The sequence below is a fragment of the Pseudoliparis swirei genome, chromosome 22, assembly GCF_029220125.1.
Source record: "Pseudoliparis swirei isolate HS2019 ecotype Mariana Trench chromosome 22, NWPU_hadal_v1, whole genome shotgun sequence".
Lineage (NCBI taxonomy): Eukaryota > Metazoa > Chordata > Actinopteri > Perciformes > Liparidae > Pseudoliparis > Pseudoliparis swirei.
Genome location: NC_079409.1, coordinates 12,922,903 through 12,945,696, shown reverse-complemented (window position 1 = coordinate 12,945,696; position 22,794 = coordinate 12,922,903). Strand labels below are relative to the sequence as shown.

The 22,794-nt window shown below is 43.5% G+C and overlaps 4 protein-coding genes across 9 annotated transcripts; all 4 read left to right on the top strand.

Moving 5' to 3' along the window:
- The first annotated feature begins 1,647 nt into the window (after positions 1-1,647).
- On the top strand, positions 1,648-2,016 carry lenep (lens epithelial protein). Its single transcript, XM_056443513.1, has one exon. The coding sequence runs from the start codon at positions 1,648-1,650 to the stop codon at positions 1,837-1,839; it is 192 nt and encodes a 63-aa protein (XP_056299488.1). The 3' UTR covers positions 1,840-2,016.
- Positions 2,017-2,734: 718 nt separating this feature from the next.
- On the top strand, positions 2,735-11,942 carry pbxip1b (pre-B-cell leukemia homeobox interacting protein 1b). Of its 5 annotated transcripts, none has more exons than XM_056444889.1 (11): positions 2,735-2,822; positions 4,616-4,689; positions 5,024-5,099; positions 5,391-5,440; positions 5,824-6,214; positions 7,163-7,411; positions 7,566-7,589; positions 8,062-8,114; positions 8,429-8,542; positions 8,685-8,919; positions 9,105-11,942. In XM_056444889.1, the coding sequence occupies exons 2-11, from the start codon at positions 4,642-4,644 to the stop codon at positions 10,745-10,747; spliced, it is 2,883 nt and encodes a 960-aa protein (XP_056300864.1). In that variant the 5' UTR covers positions 2,735-2,822; positions 4,616-4,641; the 3' UTR covers positions 10,748-11,942. The 5 variants fall into 5 exon arrangements, with proteins under 5 accessions (XP_056300864.1, XP_056300862.1, XP_056300865.1 ...); XM_056444887.1 differs by lacking the exon at positions 2,735-2,822 and adding an exon at positions 3,519-4,186 and having other exon boundaries at positions 8,691-8,919; XM_056444890.1 differs by lacking the exon at positions 2,735-2,822 and adding an exon at positions 3,519-4,186 and having other exon boundaries at positions 8,685-8,775.
- A 1,700-nt stretch (positions 11,943-13,642) lies between these two features.
- LOC130213035 (protein S100-A11-like) lies at positions 13,643-16,258 on the top strand. 2 transcript variants are annotated; one of them, XM_056444413.1, is made up of 3 exons: positions 13,643-13,859; positions 14,020-14,169; positions 15,570-16,258. In XM_056444413.1, the coding sequence occupies exons 2-3, from the start codon at positions 14,041-14,043 to the stop codon at positions 15,702-15,704; spliced, it is 264 nt and encodes an 87-aa protein (XP_056300388.1). In that variant the 5' UTR covers positions 13,643-13,859; positions 14,020-14,040; the 3' UTR covers positions 15,705-16,258. The 2 variants fall into 2 exon arrangements, with proteins under 2 accessions (XP_056300388.1, XP_056300389.1); XM_056444414.1 differs by having other exon boundaries at positions 13,643-13,860; positions 14,013-14,169.
- Positions 16,259-16,702: 444 nt separating this feature from the next.
- Positions 16,703-21,943, top strand: si:ch211-105c13.3 (uncharacterized protein LOC325758 homolog). The gene is made up of 3 exons (XM_056444153.1): positions 16,703-16,812; positions 21,313-21,434; positions 21,530-21,943. The coding sequence occupies exons 2-3, from the start codon at positions 21,315-21,317 to the stop codon at positions 21,683-21,685; spliced, it is 276 nt and encodes a 91-aa protein (XP_056300128.1). The 5' UTR covers positions 16,703-16,812; positions 21,313-21,314; the 3' UTR covers positions 21,686-21,943.
- The last annotated feature ends 851 nt before the right edge of the window (positions 21,944-22,794 follow it).

Here is a 22,794-nt window from a genome sequence, read left to right as displayed (position 1 = left end):
AGCTGTGGTTTTGGGGAGCTTTGCTAATGTTAAGCCACGTGTGGTGGGTGGTGCTGTTGTCACATTTTTGAGGAGCAAGGGGTGAGAAGTTCACATTAGTGTTTCTCCTCCCTCATTTCATGATGTATTTTTTTTTTACCATATTTTGAATTGTGCCTTGTTTCTTCAATGCAGTCACCTTATGTACTCAACTCAAATGTAGTGGACTACAGGAGACTCCTGCACACGCCTCTCAATTAATCAGACTGCAAAAATGACTAACAAACTCACAAACAGATCCTGTGATGGCAATCTCCTCTGACCTTTATGCATACAGCTTCTAGCCACAGATACTTGATGTCACCATCAGGGTGGGGATACTTCCTGAACATCTGTAAATAATCATCTTCAATACTTTTGAGTTAAAATCTAATCAACTGGTCCCCGGATAATAAACAATCATCTAAATAAATAAATAACATCAACTTTGGACTGGTTAGCTTACTATTGGATCATTGTTCTTATGGTTGTATCTTTAACGGCGTTTTAGATAAGTAACAGACGCCTCAGAATGGAGGAAGCTCTTCTTAAAGACTTTTGAGCTTGTCAAAGAGATTCAGGCCACACTCGTGGAATATGAGAAGGAATCGTAGTCGTCCTCAGACCCTGAACTGGGCTCGCATCTAATCGAACATGGACACACACACACACCACAGTGACAGCTGGGTCAGTCAGGTACATGCACTCTGGAAAAACCAAAGCTTTAAGATCTGCCATTAGACGGTGTGTGTGATACACACCCACCTGCCCCGCTGCGTCGTTATTGAACCCGTCTTGTGCTATCATTGCTCATCACAAATGCCTTTGTTGCATGAAAATCCTTTTTTAAAATTTGTCGTTGGTGGTGGTGTTGATGTTGTACTTTTTAATTTGTGAAAGCCAAAGGTTACTTTCAAATAGTGTGCACAGATATTGATTTTTACTTTATGTTTCTGTTTTAATGCTTTTTTTTTTGTTCATGGGGAAACATTTCTGTTTACACCTGTATCTGAAAATATACATTGCATATATAAATACGTATATCATTCATCTCTGTCTCTGAGTTTGGCTTTGATACGAGTGACTGATTGTTTATCACTTGGTTGGAATGTTTTTTTAATTTTTTTATCCCTTACATTTTTCTATCAAAGTACACCAAAAAACTGATGTAAAATGAAACTACAAAGCACACTCGGCTAGAAACTTCGATAGCGTGCCACTCTGTCCTGAACAGAGAGGGATGCGGTGGGAGTGTGTTGGAGCTGCTGGAACTCTCTGGCTTGTGAACAGACGAGCCCGTAACTGGGGAGCTGATTCAGGGAATATTGGAGCCTCGGGAGAGTCTGTGTGGGGTACTATACAACAGAGAGGAACAGTGCAGAGCAACGGTAAACAAGGCCTGTAATCAATCAGCAGATGTGTGAAAGCAGGGAACCGTCAAGAAAAAGCAGGATGTGAATGGAGGCTGCCAAAGTTTGTTTAGGAGGTTATAAGTAGAGGAGCGAACTGGGCCAGGACACAAAACAGAGCTCAGCTGTTGCACTGGACCGGGCTGTCAGACCTCACCTTCTGTTTCTTCTCATCGACTGCCCTCCTTTTTGCCTCTGCCTCACATTCCTCTTCGGAGCCATGCATCCCCAGCGTCCTCTTCCTCAGGCCACACCCTCCTCCTCCTCTCTGGGACAGCAGCTGAGGGACATGGGTCTGGGGAGAGGCAAGAACTTCCTTGGAGGAAACGCTGCATATGGTTTCATCCATTCAGTTAAGGAATGCCTCTACTTCCTCCTCTGCTGCTGGTGCATCAAAGAGATCCTGGACTGACGGACTGAAGGAGAGTAGATCGAGTGGTCAAACATTGATTTTCTCTTTCTCGCCGTTGGCTCCTATAGTGTAATTTCAACCAGCTTTTATTTCAATGGGAATGGAGTGTTTGATCAGCGGTGTTGGCAAATCATTGGCAAGTATAAGTATTGTCTCATATGACAACAAACCACTTGAGCACTTAGCAAACTCGGATTTATATAATGCAGTTTATGTTTAACTATTCAAAGCAAGGTTCTCAATTTTAGACTGCAGACATTTCAATGAGGAATAGGTGTGCTCCATCATACTTATTCAATATGTTGAACATGTTTTCATCTGTTTTTCAGTGTCTGTGAGGCTCTTCTTGGGTCCGAGGAAACACTTTTACAGAAGCTACACATGTTCACAGAGAGACTGGATCAAAGTTTCTTGAGTTCAACCCTGCTCATCTGAGATCTTAAAGAATGGAAACCTGATGTTCACTGTACAACACAAACTGGTGTGCAATGAATAAAGGAACTAATGACTACAAATAATATTACCTTTATGTCTGAATTTCTTTTCACTTTGTTTTAGTTCGTCTTATAGTAAACATATACTGAGCAGCAACAAACAAAACAGAATACATTGAACAACTATTAACTCTTGATACCAGAAATATACACTGAGTCAGCACAAGGACTAAATGCCGAGGAGCGGGGCTGTTATCGTCTGCAAGACGTACAGATTGACACCCTCGCCATCACCTGCGTGGGTCAATCTACTGGAAACCTTTACCAGTGAGGAACTGACATGCTGCATTGCCATTGGTCGAACTGACGAACGAAAGGCGGGACTTGAGCCAACGCGGTCTGTGATTGGCGGAGAGGCGCGTTGCTCACGCAAGTTCCGGAGGCACGACACAAGTTCACAAGTTGGATGGGAAGCCCCAGAAGTGTGTTGTAGTGTGCTGTATCGGTGACAGACGGCGGGGACTAAAGCAACGCGACGAACCACGCACGGTAAGGAAAACACGACTTTGCGTTTAACGTACACGTGTTTTAATTTCAGAGCAACGACGTCTGTTCTGCTGTCGGTTGTTATTCTAGTGCGTCGCCGAAGTCGTTTCACGCACTTTTTCCTGGTTGCTTGATTGACTGTTGAGGTGGTGAGTCTTTGTATTTATAGGTTAATGTTAACACTTGTCTTGGCTTTTAAACTCTGACGTGCTTTGCTTTGCTCTCACTGGCCTTCAACATGTAGTAAAACAAAACAAGATGTTTCTGAGTTTAACTCTGCGTTGAGTTTGATTCACTTTGACCCTATTGCCATATGACATTTCCTGAACGGCTTCACACCCTTCGCTCCAAGCCGTCTGTATAACTCCAGATCCCTTCGAGCTGCTTCCTGTGAAGATGCTGTGGCGAACTGGACATGGAGCTTCCTGCCGACAGCCTGGCGCTGCTGTCCTGATGGCCTCTTCCAGTTTATTCTCATGACCTTTTTTGGTCGTTTTCTCCTGCTGAGACCAAGATGATAAGATTAGGCCTACAGATGTAATCATACATCTTGGCTGGGTTTTTCTCAAGAAAAATGAAAGCGTGGCTAGTATAAACTAGGTGTTCGTTTAACAAATATATGAATAATAATAATTGTAACACTGTCCTCAGAATACGCTGTTGCCTTTATTGTGTTCCCGCATGGCCATCTTCTGCACGCTCCCTCGTTCTGTCTCTCGTCGATCTCATGGTAGCTATATTTAGTCGGTATCTATTTAAGCCATTCCACTATACGCCCCACAATGCTCCGGGGGCCCGAAGCTAGATTCAGTAGGCTACTCTTGGGAGGCACTCAATTAGGAGACCTAAATTGCGGAGCTGCGAGAGAATTGAATTTGGGGAGTGAAGTGTGTCATTACCCAGAAAATGTGGTGTCAATGTAAGTGGTTCGCTCTTTCTGCATTCAATAACGAAGGCCAGACTACACGAGGATAAATATGTATCTCTGTTATGTCTGCTACCTTTTGTTTGAGAGGAAAGGGGTTATGAAGCTCTAATACCTGACACTCGTGTCTGACTTGCCGATGACATTCATACGTCTGTTTCTGCTTGACTGATTTGGTCTGGAAAGATCGTGTTGGTCAGAAGCATTACTACAGATGGAGATTCAGGGAAAAAACTGCACTAAATGTGAATCTTATGGTGAAAAAAGTAAAATTCTGTAATATTTCCATCAGAATAGGTATTTCTGGTGGTGAGGACACATTTATTTGAACAGATCAGTAGTTTTGAAATGGCCCATTGTGCCGTCTGTATCCCTAGAATGGTGCCGGCCTTGGTTACCTCTGTCCCGTGCCAAAACCTTCCCCAGCTCGTCAAAAGCCAGGGTGACTAAAAGACCCACAACACACACAAACTACTAATGAAGAACTGAATTGTCTCGGGGAACTGGGCTTCCTGCACACACACCGAGCAATGTGTTACAGTAGCTCCTTTATTGGCAGAAGGGGTGAGGCTGAATAGCAAAGTATTCAAATTCTGCGAATGGGCAAACACAGGATGTAAATTTGACGCTGCAGTTCTCTCCCTGTCACCCTATTGGTGGGCTAGTGGCCGGTCTGACGATACAGCTGCTCACTTAGGGTCGGTGGCTTGCGCTTCAATAAAAAAATGCATTGTTAATAAACCAAAATTCAGACTTTTCCACTAAAAAATTGCACAAAGAGCTTTAAAGCAGAGTATATGAAGACGTCTTGCATTAATTTAGTGTGAATTTATTCTATTAATCTGTTTTGTATGTTCACTCTTGTGTTTAGGAGTCGGGCAAAGCCTCTCGGGGGCCATGTCAGGTGGCAGCAGTGCTAACAGCGGGACCACCCTCACTCCTCAGGTATCACCACTCTGTAAAGTGTATGAAGTCACTGTGATTGACCTCGTTGAAAACTGCTTGTCCCAATTGATTTTCTTCTGGGTCACCTGGATATGAAGTAGGTTTCTGTAATAAGTCTTTGTTTCTTTTCTTTTTTTTAACTACTATTCACAATTGCAAATTGGCTCGAGAGCCACTGGCCTGATGGCTAGTTACACACACTCGCTGCCTTATTTAGTGGCAATCTGGCCGTTGCTGTTGTTTCAGAGTGCAGAAACAGACACGGTTGACTGAATCTTCAGACGAGCCAAATGTTATCTGTGTGTCGTGTCCACTGACTGTCTGTTTGTTCTAGGAGACTGTTGCTGAGACCCTGAGGCCTTTGGCAGAGGGGACGGAGCAACATGGAGAAAGCTTTACGTCTGCAGCAGGTTAGTCACAATACATTTGAGGATTCGAAGACTATTCAGGCACAGGAAAATAGTTCTAATGAAAGAAACTTATTGGAATTTCAAGTTTTTACTTTCTTACTTTCACCCATTTACCTTCTCTGATAATAAATCAAATGAAAATAATATACATTATTTAGTTGCATAAACAGAGGAGCAGGTACCTGTTAGTTAGAGTTGCTGCATTTCGAAAGGTCACAATTGAAATATATGTCAAACTATTAAACTCAAAGTTTTCCTTCGTGCCTCCTGTGTCTGTGTTTTGTGATCCAGGTTCTGAGGAGAACCGGCCTGCAGAGCGGCTTCCTGTGGAGGGCCACCTGGTAAGACAGCAGGACACATCATTTTCTGTAATGTAATGTCTGAAACAGCTTAGTGGAATATTATGACTGGCCAATGTTTATTTTATAACCATACCCTGCTTTGGTTGCATAATTTTTTTTTTGCCAGGGGCTATAAATTTAAACGTTTTTGACCATGGTGCTTGAATCTGTAACAATATACTTCTGGATTTTAGACCGCTGCAGGAATGATTCCTACAACCCTAAAATGAATAAGATTTTTACATTAAAAGTCAATGGGTTTGAAACTTCTGCTTTTCAATCAGTCTCGTTGCTTGAGTTTAATCCAACAACGTTAAAAGGAAGCTCTAAACCCGTTCAATTAAATAATTAAGGAATTATAATGCCCTGATTCTTTTCCCCAGGTATCAGAAGAAACAACTGAAGGGCTAAGTGGAGACACGAGCACGGAGCAGCACACTGACGCTTCTGTTCCCACCTCTTTGGACGTCTCCGACAGCTCCGTTGCTGGCAGGGATGCACTCAGCCAATCGGAGGGCCTCCCTGAGGGCACGACGCTGTCGGGCCCTGACCCCGATTCATTTTCAGACTCCTACAGCCACATAACCCCCTCCCCAGATGAGCGCCCAGCCTCGCTGCTGACCTCAGAGACTCTGGGAGCGGTGGCGTTTACACAGGAAGAAGAAAGTCTCACACAGGAAGGAACTCAGCTTCCGCTAAACGGGGAGGAGCTACAACCGAGAGGGGAGGAGTCAGACCTGTTTCCAAAAACAACTGACTTAAGGAAACAGGCAGGTATGAACAACAAGACTTTATTCTTTTTTAAATTATATTATAATAACCTCAGCATCAGTCTTATGTGTGAGGTTATATGACGATCGTCTCCTGGGATGCCTCTATCCTTATATTTGTATAGAGACTAAGCCGTCTGTACTATTTGTGTTTGAAGTGTACTTGGTGGACCAGCTGGTTATGGGATTGTTCCGTATCTGGGCCAGGAGGTTGTCTGGAGAGGCTCTGGTTGGTACGAGGCAGGAAGCATGATGTGACACAGACGCCTTTAGTTGCATGACACCCTGCAGAAGTAAATTGGCGTCCGAGGGACCTCAGGTTCTTGTTCTGGTGTTTTTTGTCTGCAGCTCTTTTTCTCTTGCTACAGCGTTTTTAAAAACAGACGGTAATCTTTTGCTCTGTCGTGAATTCTTTCATGCACTGTTTGTTTACTAACTAGAGCTCACTGTCAGTGAGTGACCTTTTATTCTTTTGAAAATACATTGTGATGCACATAGTTTGGCAACTTTGTGGCCAGAAGTTTCACAAATTCAGAAAGTAATCACTTTCTCGATGAAACATTCAAGATTTTAAGCCTTATTTATACAATTTAAGGGAAATTAAGAAATGGCTATGGAGCAAATTAACCAGCGTGTCATGCAAAGCAAAGCCAATAAAGAAGCAAGTCTTATCTCCCATGAGGAGTTTACTGTGACATCAGACCATTCCCAGCTGTGCTATCTAACATCTACTTTGTAAATGCAAGAGCAAATCTGAGCCCAATAATGTGCAGCAGCTTGAAAATAATAAACCTGGCAGAAAAACAATGTTTAATGGACACTTGCACAATAAATGATCTGCTGTTTTCAACAGTTATGCCTTGAGGATACCCGTAGAATAGATTAAATCAGTTAATTGCAAAGTAATAGTCATAAATAATAACATTCATACTCTTCCATTCCACTTCTCTAGACTCACTCGTGGATTCAGAGGTGGGCGAGCGGAGAACTGAGAAGACAGGCGAGGAGGCCGAGCCAGAGCTGAGGAGAAGGAGGTCTCTTTTAGCGGTTCTGGAGCGGATTGGAAAGACAGAGGAGGAGGAGGAGGAAGGAGAGAAAGAGTTCCAGCTGCCACAGCGGGAGGTAGACACCGGGTTGTCTGTGAACAAATGCATCCTGGGGGCTGTCCTTCTGTTCGGCCTCGGCACCATCTTTTTCTCAGGTATGACCTGTTAAGGAGGTAAACATCCCGTTTGTTTTGCCTGCAACTGTATTCATGATTTCTGGAGGAATTGTATGGCGTTAAAGACCGAAAATGACACTATAAGTAAACTAGACAAAGGTTGCTCTGAGACTGAGGTGTATTGTACCTGCAGGTGTCTTCATGGACCTGGATGAGGGTAGGTTTTGCGTGTACTTGTTTATGAATGAGCGCTTTCTCTCCCACAGCATTTGGTTGAATGTGCACGCAGAAAAAGTCTTGAGTGTTTTAAAAGCACTGCATGCAAAACACGTGTGAGCAGAGGAAGAATGACTTCTGTTGTTGAATGAAAACCTTCATGTACAATAACAATTAGGAACTTGACCGTCGTATATCTTCTTTAAAAATGGCTGATTGTTAGGTTGAAAAACAAAAGTTTAAACTGAACGGTTGCAAATTTGGAGTTGCAAGGTTTTCAACCAGCAATAAATATATATATATATAGAGTCCATCACTTTTCCTTTTTATAAATTGTATAAATGCGCATGAGAAGTATACATTCAAAGATGCAAGTTATGATTGTTGTTGGTAAGGTGGCATTTCCTCCTTCATATGCAAATCTTGTGCTTGTTTTCTTAGTTTTTTTCACATTTTGCATAATACATTTGCAGAGAGCGACTATGGTACGATGGAGCTGAAGGATGCACAGGAGCCAGTAAAAGGGGTGAGTGTCAGATTGTCACTTCTTTTCCGTCCCTCTCCTCTGTTTGTGTTCTGTCTCACAGCTTTTCATTAACAATCCCATTTGTTTACCTAGTTTACAGTACATTGAGTCCCACCTCATGGATCTTTAGTGTGATACGCTCAACAGGAGACAACATTACGCTCGTGTCTACCCACTGTGCTCCTCTGGAGTTTTGTTCTTTGCTCTCTCATTGACACGGTTCTCTCACTTCTCGACTACTCAGTCTGGCAAATACTGAGAAGTCATCTCCAACGTGGCCATCTTGTTGAACTGTGTTTGCACTTTGTTGACAGGAGTGGCTTCATCCCGAGGTTCCTCCAGTCCCAGTAGATACTGACAGTTCAGAGCTTCTAAATAAGTTAGCCGAAGGGAACCAGCAGATCTTTGTGCTACAAGCCCAACTTCAGGTGTGACTCCATTTTGTCTCCTCCTCTCACTCTCTCTCCCCCCCGCCCCCCTCCCTCACCGTATACATAAATGTGTCACTGAGTTTGTAATATTATCATAGGACCCTCTTTTCCTGTTCTCTCTTCTTCTTTTTACAAATAGGAACAGAATGAAGAGCTAAAAGTAGCCACGGTACAGGCCGAAGAGGGAGCACAGCAGCAACTGCAGTGGAAGGAGATGGAGAAGGAAAATAGTAGGTTGGAAAAGGAGATGGCATCTCTCCCTGTCCTTCAGGAAGACAACGAGAGGATGAAGAGAGAGCTGGAGTGTGTCCCGGCCCTCCAGAAAGAACTAGAAACACTGAGATCCACTGTGACTGAATTAAAACTGCCCTCAGGTACAAAGGGACAGAGGGAGGAGGGGGGGAGGGGACATGGAGGAGGGTTGAAGATGTAGAAACATGATAGTTATTAGACCGCTAGAGAAAGAGCAGTATGTTTCCTCCTTTTGTTACTTTTCTGTTATGCACACTTCAGTGATCACTTCTTTAGCTGAAGTCACCTTTTGTGTTTCCTTTGGCAGCCAGTGAAGCTGCTCCAGCAGCTGAGGAGCGCATCACGTCGCCCCCCAGTGGCCAGCCAGAGAACAGCGTGCAGGACTCAGCTGGATCTACAGAGACGCAGCGGAAGAAGCCAAGGGATGATCAGCGGGAGAAGAGGAAAGATGTAAAGAAGGATACAATTGACATGGATGAGAGGAAGGAGAGAAATAAATCTGAATGGAAGGAAGGAGAGAAGAGGGAGCGCAAAGATGGAGGTGCAACGGAATTGAAACGGGGAAATCATGAGCAAGGAAAGTTTGACAAGGAGAAAGATAAGGATGGCAAGCAAAAGAGACACGGGGATGAGACAAAAAAATGGAAGGAGAAAGAGTGGAAGAAAGAAAAGAGTAGCAGAGGTGAAGAAGGAAAGCCATGGAAGGATCAGGAAGAGAATAAAGACTGGATAGAAAAGAGTGAGAGAAAAGAAATGAAGGAGGAGAAAGACTGGAAAAAGGCAAATCATGACAACCCAAAGGATGGTAAACAATGGAGGAGTAAGGAGGAAAAGAAGGATTGGAAGGAAGGAAAAGACCATGGAGGAAAGCGCAAGGGCAAGGAGGAGTGGAAGGAAGAGAAGGAATGGAAGAAGGAGAAAGGTGGCTTTGAAGAAAGTGGCAAAGAGAAATGGGAGAAAAAAGATTCAAAGAAGAAAGAGTTGAAGAAAAATGATGGTGACTGGAAGAGTAGAAATGGCAAAGATCAGAGTAAAGAAGGGAAAGTAAAGGGTGAAAGGAAGCAATGGGAAGAGGAAGAACATCATGGTAAAGAGAAGAATGAGAAGAAACGGTGGAACGAGCGGAGGAGTAAGAATGACAAAGATGACGAGGGGTGGAGGAAGAAAGATGAGAAGAAACGTTGGAACAAGAACGAGCGGAGGAGTGAAAATGGCAAAGATGATGATGAGTGGAGGAAGAAAGATGAGAAGATACGGTGGAACAAGAACGAGCGGAGGAGTGAAAATGGCAAAGATGATGATGAGTGGAGGAAGAAAGACGAGAGGAAGCGGTGGGAAAAGAAGGATGAATCGTGGCAGAAAGACAACAAGCCCAATGGAGATCGGGGAAAGGACCGATCGAGATCCCAGAGTCACAAAGATGAGCACAAGCGTAAAGTCGACCGCGGCCATGAAGAAGAGAAGATGTGGGGCGGCGCAGATCATCCTCACACACACCTGGACCGGCCCGAGTACTGGGACCAGCAGAGGCGCCGCCTGCAGCACAGCCCCAGAGCAGCGCCGCAGTGCGGCTCCGTGGAGGCGTGCGCCCGCTCCGAGGGGCTGACCCCCGTGGCCTCCCCCGAGTTTGAGGCCGTCCTCCAGGCCTACCTGGCCAAGGCGGAGGAGGCGGGCGTGGAGGAGTCCGTAAGAGAAGAGCTCGGAGCGCTCGCCGGCGAGTTCTTCCGGGACGGAGTCTTTGCGCACGACCAGACGAGCTTCAGAGAGTTCGCCGAAGATCTGGGAGATATTCTGGAAGACGTGGCGGAAGCAGACGACGAGGCGGAGGGAGAGGAGAGCGACTTGGAGAACGAGATGGAGGAGTTTGAAAGAGAAGTCAAGAAAACGTTTTCAGTGCCCGGAGCTGGAGAGAAGGAGTGGAGGAAAGAGAGCGGGCGAGGACGTGGCTGAGGAAGTGACGGATCTCAAAGAGCTCCAAGCAATACTTTACCGACAAGATGACCTTTAAAAACACACAACGCAATCACCAATTACTCACCTTGTGCCACCTTGACGAAATGTTATTCTCACTCCGCTCCACGGTGAGTCATGATGAATTGGGAAAAACAAAAGGAAGGTTTTCCTCGAGTTGCAGGGAGCGCGGCGTGAGTAAGTGATAAACAAATGGCCGTCTGGCGGGTGAAGTATAAGAGCAGCCGTGACGGATGAGGGTTATTCAGAGGGAACCTTTTCTATTGGACCACCAACGCTTCCAGGCCGACATCCGTCATCCTGCCGTCTGACAGGATCTCATTTGACCCCCTCCATCTGTCCAAGAGGGTCAACTGCTCCGGGTCATTTGGTGTTTTACTTATGCACACACTAGAACTTAATCATGGAGACGGAGCGTTCTAAATACTGTTTTGGGATGGACTTGAGCCAGAAAAAGATAAGCGGCTACAACACATTACATATCCTTCAAGTTCTCAATCCATAAACCACCGCGCCTCTAAGCAAGGCGTCGGGAGGACCTGCAGGTCGTGACGTCCAGCTTCTCACACGGTACCGACAGGCGGCCATCCTTATATGTTCACGGCTTCAGCGTGGCACTTCCTGTCAATCATACATTTATAGAACGGGTGGCGGGAAAAGTTTAGTGAACATTTTATGTGAATTTAGAGGCGTCTGCATTTTGTTTAAAATGTACATATTGCTTTAAATGTGTTTGAAAGTTTGCAGAATTATATGATTAACTTATTTTCTAGAGGTTGGCGCTGTATCTTAATATATTTGGTTGGCACATAAGATCTCAACATGTTGAGTATGTACGAGTCTTTCTGGTCAACAACTCAAAAGAAAGTTTCTTATTTGTTTTATTGTGAATGTAACATGCGTTTGTAATTGATTAGGTTGGTCGTGGCTCTGAAGTCGTGCCATGTAGTTTCCAGAAAGGCCTGTTTTTCTTTCTGTTTTTTTCTTTGTCTGTTTAAACACTAACTTGTTAATTTAAAGGCCTTCAGCCACATTGCGGTTCTTTTCCAGAGGGCGTCGATGCAGAAACACGTTACGTGGCTTTGTGGCAGCTTAGAGAATGTAGTTTATTTCTGGATGTCTCTCTGTCACGAAAGCAGATTAATAAATTTGTTGCATCCCTGTCATAAAATAACTGTCTTTTGTCCTTTTATCAGTGCGTAAACATCTCCTCATTTAATTAGACACTCAGGGCTTCATCTGAATCTGATCCTGTTAGTTCTACACGTCAGAACGAAGGTGAAATCTCGATTTTTGGTGATTCTCGTGAACCGTTGTGGGAACAGATGTCGGTGGAATCTGTTACTTATTGGCTGACCGATCAATACAGCATGAGTGATGTATTGCTGTGTTCCATTGCAGATGAATCAACAGCTTTCCCTTGGATTGACTTTGCCTCATGTTAACTTCTCCTCTGGGATGCTTGTTCTGCTGTTCTTTTTATGTAGCTGGATGGGTGGAGCAACAACGTGTTAGACGTAGCAGAAGAAAGAAAACACGACCTGTTAGTGAGTCAGTGGTCAGTCAGCCATTGGACCGGTTTGTGACAGAGGGAACACTGGCCGGGTTACCAGCTTTTTCCCATGGGAAAGATATTTTTATTGAGCAATTCACTCGTGTGTTCAAGACCCGGCTCATGGTTTTAACAATTGTGCAATTAGCATTGGTAGTTGTGAGAAAGTTAGCGTAATAGGCCCTGAGGTGATATGTAAATACAATTCTTAAGCTTCTGATTAAGATGTCTAATTACAGAAAAGGTAAAATAATAATTCAATATATATTAATAGTTTTTTAGAGTATATATTTGACTCAGAGTCCAACTCCCCATAATTAAACTTTACATAAATCCTGTTTATTGTTATATGTGAAAATAAGACACACATGCACACACATACACACTGCATAGTGTCATGCAGGTGTACAGTCCTCTGTAATAAATAACCAAGTGTGAAAGGAAACCCTGTTAATCAACCCAGTAGCGTGTTGCTATACGGATGTATGACTTTAAGGACCTCTGAGTTGTTCTCACACTTTATTTGCAAGAAGCATTTAAAGCAGAAAAAGCATCTACTCACACGGCCACCTGCCGGATGACAATCAAGAAATTTAAAAAGTATGGATTATGTTTTGAAACATAGACCAAGAAATCCGGAGACACCAATTCATTAATCATATTCATAAGACCAGTAGCAGCATCGCCCCGCGGAAAACCCTGATGCTTTAATACCGCCAGGCGGCTTCTTAGTCCTCTCTTAAGTCATTTATCCTGCGTTAGCAGCTGCTCTCCTCCTTCAACGATGGCCGAGGGAATGTAAGGAGAAGAATGTGTGTGTGTGTGTGTGTGTGTGTGTGTGTGTGTGTGTGTGTGTGTGTGTGTGTGTGTGTGTGTGTGTGTGTGTGTGTGTGTGTGTGTGTGTGTGTGTGTGTGTGTGTGTGTGTGTGTGTGTGTGTGTGATGCAGCTGAGACAAGAGAACTAGTTGAGGGGATATTTGGATGAAATAGCCATAGTTCTTGTCGGCACTAATTGCCTCCCTAATATGCCAATTGTGCACATCCTGTCAGAGCTTTGGCTTAAGTAATATGGCTTTTCTGAGGTGAAACCCAAGTGCCTCGTTCTCAAAGGCTTTAGCAACACAGACTGTGTAATTATATCTGATTTACTGCTTTCTTTTTGCTCTCTGCAGCTTTCTGCTCACAGTTACACACTCACGCAAAGCAAAGGAGAAATGGGAGACTGTTGTCGGTGCATAGACACGAGCAGAACATTGAGCTGCTGGGCCCAGTTAAACATTTGACTAACTGTGTTAGGTTTCCTGAGTGAGGATTCAGTCGTATCCTGCCAGGGACGATACGCTCTTAAGTTGATGTTGCGTCATGGAAAGAGGTCTGTGGTGTTTGGGAAACATGGTTTAGTTTTTTACTGGTTGCAATGTTCAGAAAACACAATCAGTAAATATTTAGAGAGAAATGAGTGAATGATTTATCTTCTTTACCGGGAGAGGTCGGCTACAAAATGACCAGGAAGACTCAACGTACTCACACACGGAGTTGGTGAGTCTATGATTTGTGTTGCCAGATGAAATTGTCGTTATAAATCTTCTGTTTTCTTCTATCTGAACTTTAACTTTATCTGTATCATAAAGTAGCTGTATTTTGGAAATGTATTATTATGATCAACAGTATTTCTCTTTTTCACCTTTTGGGCCCAAAGACTAAACCCTCTTGACCGGTCATGGAGTCTGCTATTGGTGTGCTGGTGTCCCAGTTCAAGGCGTATGCTGGCAGCGATGGTTCCTCTGACACACTGAGCAGAGAGGAGTTCCACAGGCTGGTCCCAGCAGAGCTGCCCAACTTTGTCACGGTAAAGATTTTAGGTTTAACAAAACAATATTGCTGCAATGCAGTTGTATTTGTTTGTTTATTGGTGGAATACATCCCAGTGGGTGGAGGGATTTACATCAATAATTATTGCATCCAATTCAATGTTGTTTTGGCCAGAATATGCCATAAATATTCTGGTTTATGCTGTGGGAATGTTACCTGTTACTCTTATTAAGTCACTTTTATGTAGAGTCTTTAATCCAAGTTAATATGTTTTTTTTCGTCATCAAATTAGTTGTAATGTTTCCTACATATTTAAAGCCCAATACAGCGTTTTCCTCTGTGCTTCACTGTGTTCCCAAACAACAGTGTTTATTTTGATCACACGTACACCGTCCTGCTGCCACCAAACGGGTTTTAATCTGTTCCTATAATACTAATAATAGTCAACCAACTCAACATGAAATATGTTCTGGTAAAAGCCACAGTGGCAAGCTTTATTGAAGGGGATCAATTACTCTATTTTAAGAGTATGATATGCATTTAGGGCTAAATATCTTTGTCTTTTGGAGGAACACATGTGTTTGTGTCTGAGAGTCACAATCCGAAAGTATTAAGACACAGACAAGGCCTTATTGTTTTTTTATCATGGGATTGGTTGACAATCACCAAATATGTAGATTTTTGATATCGTACATTTTTCAGCCACCTGTTTGAAAGACCCATTTAAACTGATACAGAACAATCAGGAACCGGTTTTATGTTTTTTCTGACTCATTGCTTTCTAAAATGCTGCCTCATAAGGGCAGATCCCTCTTGAAATGGGCTTCATCTGGATGCCACATTGACCCTTTTTCTCTGTGACCACATAATGAACTGTTAGTCATACTTGTGTTCAAAAGGACACTTCTGGTCTTCTACTTGGGCCGAGTGTTTAATGTCTGTGGCTTACTGTACTTCTGAGCCAAATAACAGTTCTTGAAAATAATATCTAACTCTTTCCACTCCTTCCTGTGATCCAGAGTACAAAAACAATTCAGAGACGTCCACGTTCGACTCTTCTAGTCTTGAATAGTTATGGTTGTGTTCTCATGTTAAACCAGAGCCCAGTGGCAGCAAGTAGAAGCTCCCAAGGTCCATCACTAAATACAAGTATGGAAAATTCCATGTTTCTTCTTGCATGAACTGTTGATATAACAACTTTCTGCCACTAGATGGCGACATATCTATGCTCCTATTTCTCATTTTTGCTGACGTTGCTTTACTTGTGACTTGATTACTGGTGTGTGTGCCAGTGGTGTCAGCTTGCCCCGATCTCATCGCCGCACGCACACCCAATAGCATCCCAGTGTATCCACACTGACCACCACTACTGGTTCTTAATTTACATACTGTATATTACATACTGTATATCTGAAGTGTCTTCCTGTTTTCTTGCAGAATGCTGCCGACCCCGCTGCCATTGACCAGCTCATGAGCTCATTGGACAAGAACAGTGATGGAGAGCTCAACTTCCTGGAGTTCTGGCAGCTGATTGGGCACCTAGCAAGCAAGCATGGGGGCTTCAACCAATAGTGTGCTGTCCTCAGATACTCAGTTAGTTATGTTACAGTTGTGTGTCTGTAACTGACTAGTCTGTGTGTAATGCAGTTTGAACAAAAAAAATGGAAAACAGCCAAAAGGAAAACACCCTTACGCCTGTTTCAACTGCACACCGCCTTTTTGTATTTGTACCAGCAGCCTGTGCCTCTCTCACCCCGTCCTCCCACTCCCATGTCACAGAATACAATGCATTTGCAATATTAGAACCTGTCATGTTTTCTAAAACACACACACACACACACACTAGCAGTCTCAGTTGCATGTGCTTACAGGTCTAAACGGGAGTTGCACAATGTAAATGAATTGTCAGAAAACTGTGAGTGTGAGTGTGAGTGTGTGTGTGTGTGTGTGTGTGCGTGTATGTTAGCCTTGATGTATTAGGCCTATTGACTTCTGTAATAACTGTAAAACGCATCTTGTGATGATCACCTCCCTCCTCTACACAAAGAGGAGGTCTGTTGTTGGCAGAGCATGATTTTCTATTTCAAGCTGGACAATCAAATTAAAATAATTTGTTGTTAACAAAATATGATGTTTCTTCCTATTAGTATTATTATACTAATGACTTCATTTGACAAGTTGTTCGTAAGTTTTCTTTCTCCTGAACACTATCTCTCCATTCTGTGCACACGTGAGGACAGTTTCAGGGTGTGGTTTAAATACATCTGTCTGTTGGGAAAGCTTTGGACTATCAGCACACTTAATCATGCGCGCGCTCGTGTTCCTACATGTATGTCAGAAAAAAACAAGTAGATGAAGGTATAAAACAGATATATACATACCTATGAAACCCAATTAGAAAGTCTTGCTCTGTTTTCAGAAACAATGGACATATTTGCTATAAAAAAGTTGGTGAAAAAGTGCAGTGTTGCTTAAGCTGCGCCTCTTTCCACATTCTTTCTCTCCCAGGCACACGCCCTGTGATGACAATGAAGGAAAAAAAGTTGGCTCGAGTGAGAAGTCAAATCACGGAGAAGATATGTGTTGGTTTATCTAGCGCAGCACTGCAGAAGAGGTCCGTGAGAAAGAAGGAGCGCAGTTGCACAAACACTTTGGTGCCTATTGTCTCCCTGACCTGACGGTGAGTCTGCTTTATTCTGCTCCTACTTCTGGGCCGCGTCTCTCTCTGGAGGGTGTTGTGCGCTTTTTCTGGACAACATTATTATTTAGCTTATTCCCTCGGCTGCGTCATGAATTAAGCATAATTAGCGGGTATTGTTATTGCCAGGCTTGGTGGCCGCAGGGATCCGGTTCTCCTCAGGAACCGAACCCCAATCCCTTTACACTTCCAGAGTAACCGGAGTCTAGACTCACGTTTACTTATTTACTCGCCGTGTGTCAGTCCGGCCTCTGGCCTCTCTACTTAGGGCAAGCCCGACATCTCCGTGGCGCACGGCGCGGACTGTGTGCCGCCTGCGCCCCGTTACACGGTCGCGCGGTGCCGGTTGTGCTGACGGTCTTAGTTTGAACCTCATTAGTGACGGGCTGACGGCACGATGAGACTCCGGCAGCGGGACGCGGAGGGCTTTGGCCGGCCAGGGAATCGGTCACACGGAGCGCGAACAACACGACCAGGGTGGAGCCCGCGAGGCGGTCTAGCGTTGCTCATGGGCTCTGGTAGAAACCGATTGAGACATAAACACACGCACGCACGCACACGCACGCACACGCACACACACTGTGTCGGTGGTGAGATGACTGGGTGGGTTGGGTGGCCCCACCTGACTTATGTGTGAACTGGTTTGTACTTGTCGTTCCTTAAAACTCTCACGTTTGCTTGATTTAATATCTGGGAGGTACTGTACACACTATGAGACATTGAGTTTCCTTTTATTCTGCCTCGTCTCAGGGCCACAATTTATGCACCGTCATTATTAGACACAATGCAATATGGTATTTGTCACATAGTAATTAACATGTCTGTGTCCTCACCAGCATGACACAATGAGGGAATCCAATAAAGTGAATAACTATACAATGTATGCCAAAAAACAAAACGCAGATATAATTTCGTGGTCTTGGATTTTGCCAGCAATGTCCTAAAGATATATTCAGCTCCACAACCTTTACACATTTAAACTAGAACGGGCACTCGGTAGAGCGCATACCTTCGCATATCACAAGATTGGGCATTGAATTATGAACATGTTGGCATTAGTTGCATGCCAATTGGATAGAAATTGACCGTGCTATGGTAAAAAAATGATTTTGACCTATCCATGACCTTGACCTTTGACCCGATTGATCCCAACATCTAATCAAATGGTTCCCGGATAATAACCAATCATTCCACCAAATTTCATGCGATTCAAGAATATGTTGACCTTTTCATGACCTTGACCTTGACCTTTGACCCGATCGATCCCAAAATCTAATCAAATGGTTCCCGGATAATAACCAACCATCCCACCAAATTTCATGCGATTCGGTTTAAAACTTTTTTTGTTCTGCGAATAACACGCATACAAATAAATAAATAAATACACGGCGATCAAAACATAACCTTCCGCATTTTCAATGCGAAGGTAATAAGTAAATTAAAATCTGTCTGAGGCCTAGTTGTGTAAGGATCACTAAAGAGATGTCAAGATATGTCTGTGGGATTGTAAGAACCAGGAACGATATAAAACACAACATTATATTGCATTTTTCCAATGCTGTAATCCTTCCTTTTTATCTCAAATTACTAGAATAGTTTTACAGCTTTAGGCCTTGAGAAATATTTTAAAAGAAGGTCAAATCATGAACCTGGTTATAATTCTCATAGGTTATAATCAGGAGACGATGGGTAATAAGATATGGGTCAAAAGTAGACATTACTTATTTAAAAATGTTTCAGGCCCAAAGTGTTGTGACTCACTGAACAATGTGTGTGGTGCTTTATTCCAGTAAAATGGCACCAAAGGGACCAGTAATGCAAATAACTGGGTGCACTGGGTCTCATGCAGGCATTCATTACACTTGAGTCATGATCATCAGCAGGCTCTGAATCTGAATGCAGCGCATGTGCCGAGAGGCCGAAGGAGAGCTTCACTGGTACTCAGCAGTCGGGCCACATCTTGCTCTGACAAAGCCCACGACGTGTTCCTCTCTGCCAATCGTAATTCTGTGGCCTCGATGTCTCCGGTTCTGACCTAAGACGACTTAGTTTCATGTTCATTACACTCGTAGAGGACGCTAATGGATGGTGGCCTGTCAGGCATCTTGATAAATGGGCTGTGCAGACTCCCCCGTGCTGCTGTTTGTCTATATGAGAAAGGTGTTGGGACAATTATGGGAACCCATTAAATAATTATGAACATCATGCTGTTGACAGATGCTTACTTGTATAACAACGAGTTGTGTGTCCACCTCTGTGTGCATGTGTGTGTGTGCATGCGTGTGTGTGTGCTGCCATGGAGCGGATACATGAAACAGAACCCATGGTTCGGGTGCCTGTGCTCACTCAGCCAGTAATTATGTTAATACAACAGGCATCCTAATTGGTGTTCTTTTTTAGATGTCTGTGTGTGTGTGTCTCTATTTCTGTGCATCTATCTTTATGTCTTTGTGTGTCATCCAGTGTGCGTGCATAGTGTAAGCATTGAGGTGTGACATCTGTGTCAGATGGGTGATTTACCTTCTCCAGTTACTCTGAACAACACCACCAGAAGCCCCTGTCAACATGGCCGGTCCTCCGGCCCCCGCTGCCCTTGATGGTTTCCGATACACAGTGGAAACCCTGTGGCAAGGCCTCGTAAAGCACCACTGAGATACTTATCAGCAACTCTACTCAAGTATCTGCAGCATTTACTCCGGTCTTTGGAGATGTTGCGTGTTGAGACAACGGAAAGATAGACGGGGGCATGAACCACGAGAGACCTTTCTGATAGCTGGATTATGTCTGGATTAGGTTGCACAGGCCTTACCATTGTCCATAGATATGACGTTATGTCACTTTTCCATGCACAAAATACACACAATCATCTTCATAGCTGTTTTTCCAGTTGGACTAAATCAATATCTCTGTATCTAGCCTCACTACACAGCAATAATCAACCGTTTATATTAAATACTAATTGTCATAGTTGACTCTTTTCCCAGTTTTCTATACAAGAAAAGCATTTTCTTTTACTAACAGCAGGAAATTATGCAATATCCAAGATGATGGATGGCAGTCGAGCTGTAGCTATGTGTCCCAACACAAACCAATAGGAAGGGAACAGACATAAAATGCTGTGTTTGTGTGCAGAAAAAGAAACATTAGCCACAATAGCAGCTGTTAGCACTGGTAGCGCCTCTGTTTCCTCTGTGCGTTGTGAGATAACAGAGCTTTTGGGAGAAGCACACGTGTTACTGTTAACATTAAGGAATGCTCTGTGCAGTCAGAGTGTTTGAGCGAACCAGCATGCGCAACAACAAAAACCTGATCCTAAAGTATCACTTCCATCATTAACACTTCACCTCCTGTGAGAGTGACTTCTGTGTAAAGACGTATAGTCTTCATCAACGACACACACACACACGAGAATGAGTATGCAAGTGCATTAGTATTCTACTGACCACAGATACAACATCCAATGAAAGCAAACATGCGTTTCTATTTAGTTTCTGTCTTTTCCTGCCAGGTTTAACTAGCAATAAGCAGTTATTAACAACCAGAACCTCAGATCTGTCAGCCGAGGGTTGAGCTTCACATGACTCTGAGATCTTATAAACAACAGGAGACGTGGATGTTTTAGCCCGTAGTTTAATCTCTCGGAGCTATGTGGTGTTTTTCAGTTCATACTTGAGCACAGGGTGCAGAGTGTTCCTTCAGGGTGAGGAGAAGTGTGCTGCAGCAGACGGGCAGCAGGCCGTAATCTGAACCTGGATCCTCCCGATGGCTTCTGGGGATCAGATGTCCACCGTCAGAGATCAGAGCTCCCATTGTGTTGACCTCAGAGACTCCCCTCCTCTTCAACCTTCCATCCTCTCTCTCGCTCCGTTAACCTCAGAGAGCCTCCGGGCTCTGTCCATTCCCTCCCCCCGCTCCTCCTTCTCTTCTATGCTGACGTGTGTCTCACCTTTCTCATATGTTTATTTTCAGGAGAAGACATATGAAATGGAAATACAATTTAATTTAAAAAATGTGATCTGTCCAACAGCAAATTATTTCACTTGTCTCATCTTCACGTGTTTGGCTTAAATGGTTTTATAGACTATTTATTTGAAGGATAATGTGTTTTTTAACATGCATTTTATTTCAGTATGTTTTCAGTTATATCACACATGCAAATTGTGAGTGAAATGCTGCGTTATACCTTGATTGTAATACATTACACAATATGATTGCACAGATGTAATTTTGAATCTCAGATCTCTATCAGTTATTTACAAGGATTCAAAGGTTATGATGTACTTTATTCTGCAAATGATGCACTCAATAACTGAAATGAGCCTTTTATCCACCAAAGACACCATTTTAATATAGTTTCATATGAATAAAATTCCTGGGAACTTTACCCAACGGCATGCCGTCTGAGTGACTAAGATATGTCCATATCTCTTCATGACACTCCCAACACTCACTTTTCCTCTCTCTCTCTCTCTCTCTCTCTAGATATGGAGTCAGCCATTAAGACGGTGGTGACCACGTTTCTTAGTTCTACCAAGGGGAAGGACAACCTGAACGGGAGTGGCTTCCAAAAGCTGGTAAAGAATCAGCTTGGTGGCATGATGGAGGTAAGAAACTATGAAACATGTTGCTGCAAAAATAATGAATCAGTTTATTAGACGTATTTCTTTCATACATACTAACATATTCTGTCTATCCTCAGGATACAAACCGCTCCTCTGCCATTAAGGAGATGCAGCAGGGTTTGGATGCGAACAACGATGGAAAGGTCAGCTTCCAGGAATACCTCACTCTGATTGGCTACCTGGCCTCCTCCCTCAGTGAGAGCAAGACTGGATCCAATGCAAATGCCCCGTAGATGCTTGTGTTTGGTGGATCAGAAAATCAACAGCCTATCTGTTCTTCTAAACATTAGAACAGTCCATAATCATTTTACATCCAGTCAACCAGTAAAATGCTCTGAACGTCGGTCCAGATCAGATACTCACACCATATTGATCTCCATTGTCAAGGATACATTTAAGGACTGTAAGCTGGGAGTGTCTTTTTTTGTACCAATAATACAAAAGATACTTTCTGTATTTTCAAAATAAATGCCTTATATAATAAAACCGAATTGTGTTTAGTTTTTAATTGCAGTTCCATCTTTATTTAGTTGCATTTGTATTTAAGTGTAACTTCCAAATACAACACAACACAACACTGTATGTGTGCAGCGGTGTCTCTGATATGGTTTGACATTGTCCCACAGAACTCCAATGATACCTGCTCCTTCCACAGATACCAACACACGGACTAAATATAGCTCTGACATCCTGAATAGTCAAACTCAGCAGCCTTTAGATGCATCACTATAGCAACCAGATCCTGAAATACAGTATACGCTTCCTATTGTGCACCATCCTGCACTCTGCAACACTATACATACACACGTGGTGCATACAAGCACACACACGCACACACACCTCCACATACACACATACATACACACACATGCAACAACCCACAAGCAAGAAGATGCATTTACAAGGACGGCAGATCAAACAGGACGACATCTTCAGTACTTGCGCATTAATGTGGATGTAGTTATGATCTTCCAGAGCATTCATTCAAGTCAACATGATAATATGGGTTTATGTCACTTATTTTCCCTCTTCTTTGACTTTTCATGCACTTTGGCTCTCTCTCCATTATACTGCGTGTGGTGTGTCTTGGAGCTCGAGGTGTGAATGTGCTCATGTGTGTTGCATTGGCATGTTTGCCTGTGCTGTGCAGAGTCTTTGTCTGGGGATTTCTCTGCAAGGCTGCCAGGTGTGACGGCTCCATTCATCGGTCTTACACGAATCCTTTGGATACTGTCTCAGGAATGCCCCCCCCCGACCCCCACCCGACCCCCCACATTCTACCGAGACGCATACCCCAACACTCCTCGCGGCTTAAAACCAAACTCATTTAACGAATAACCAA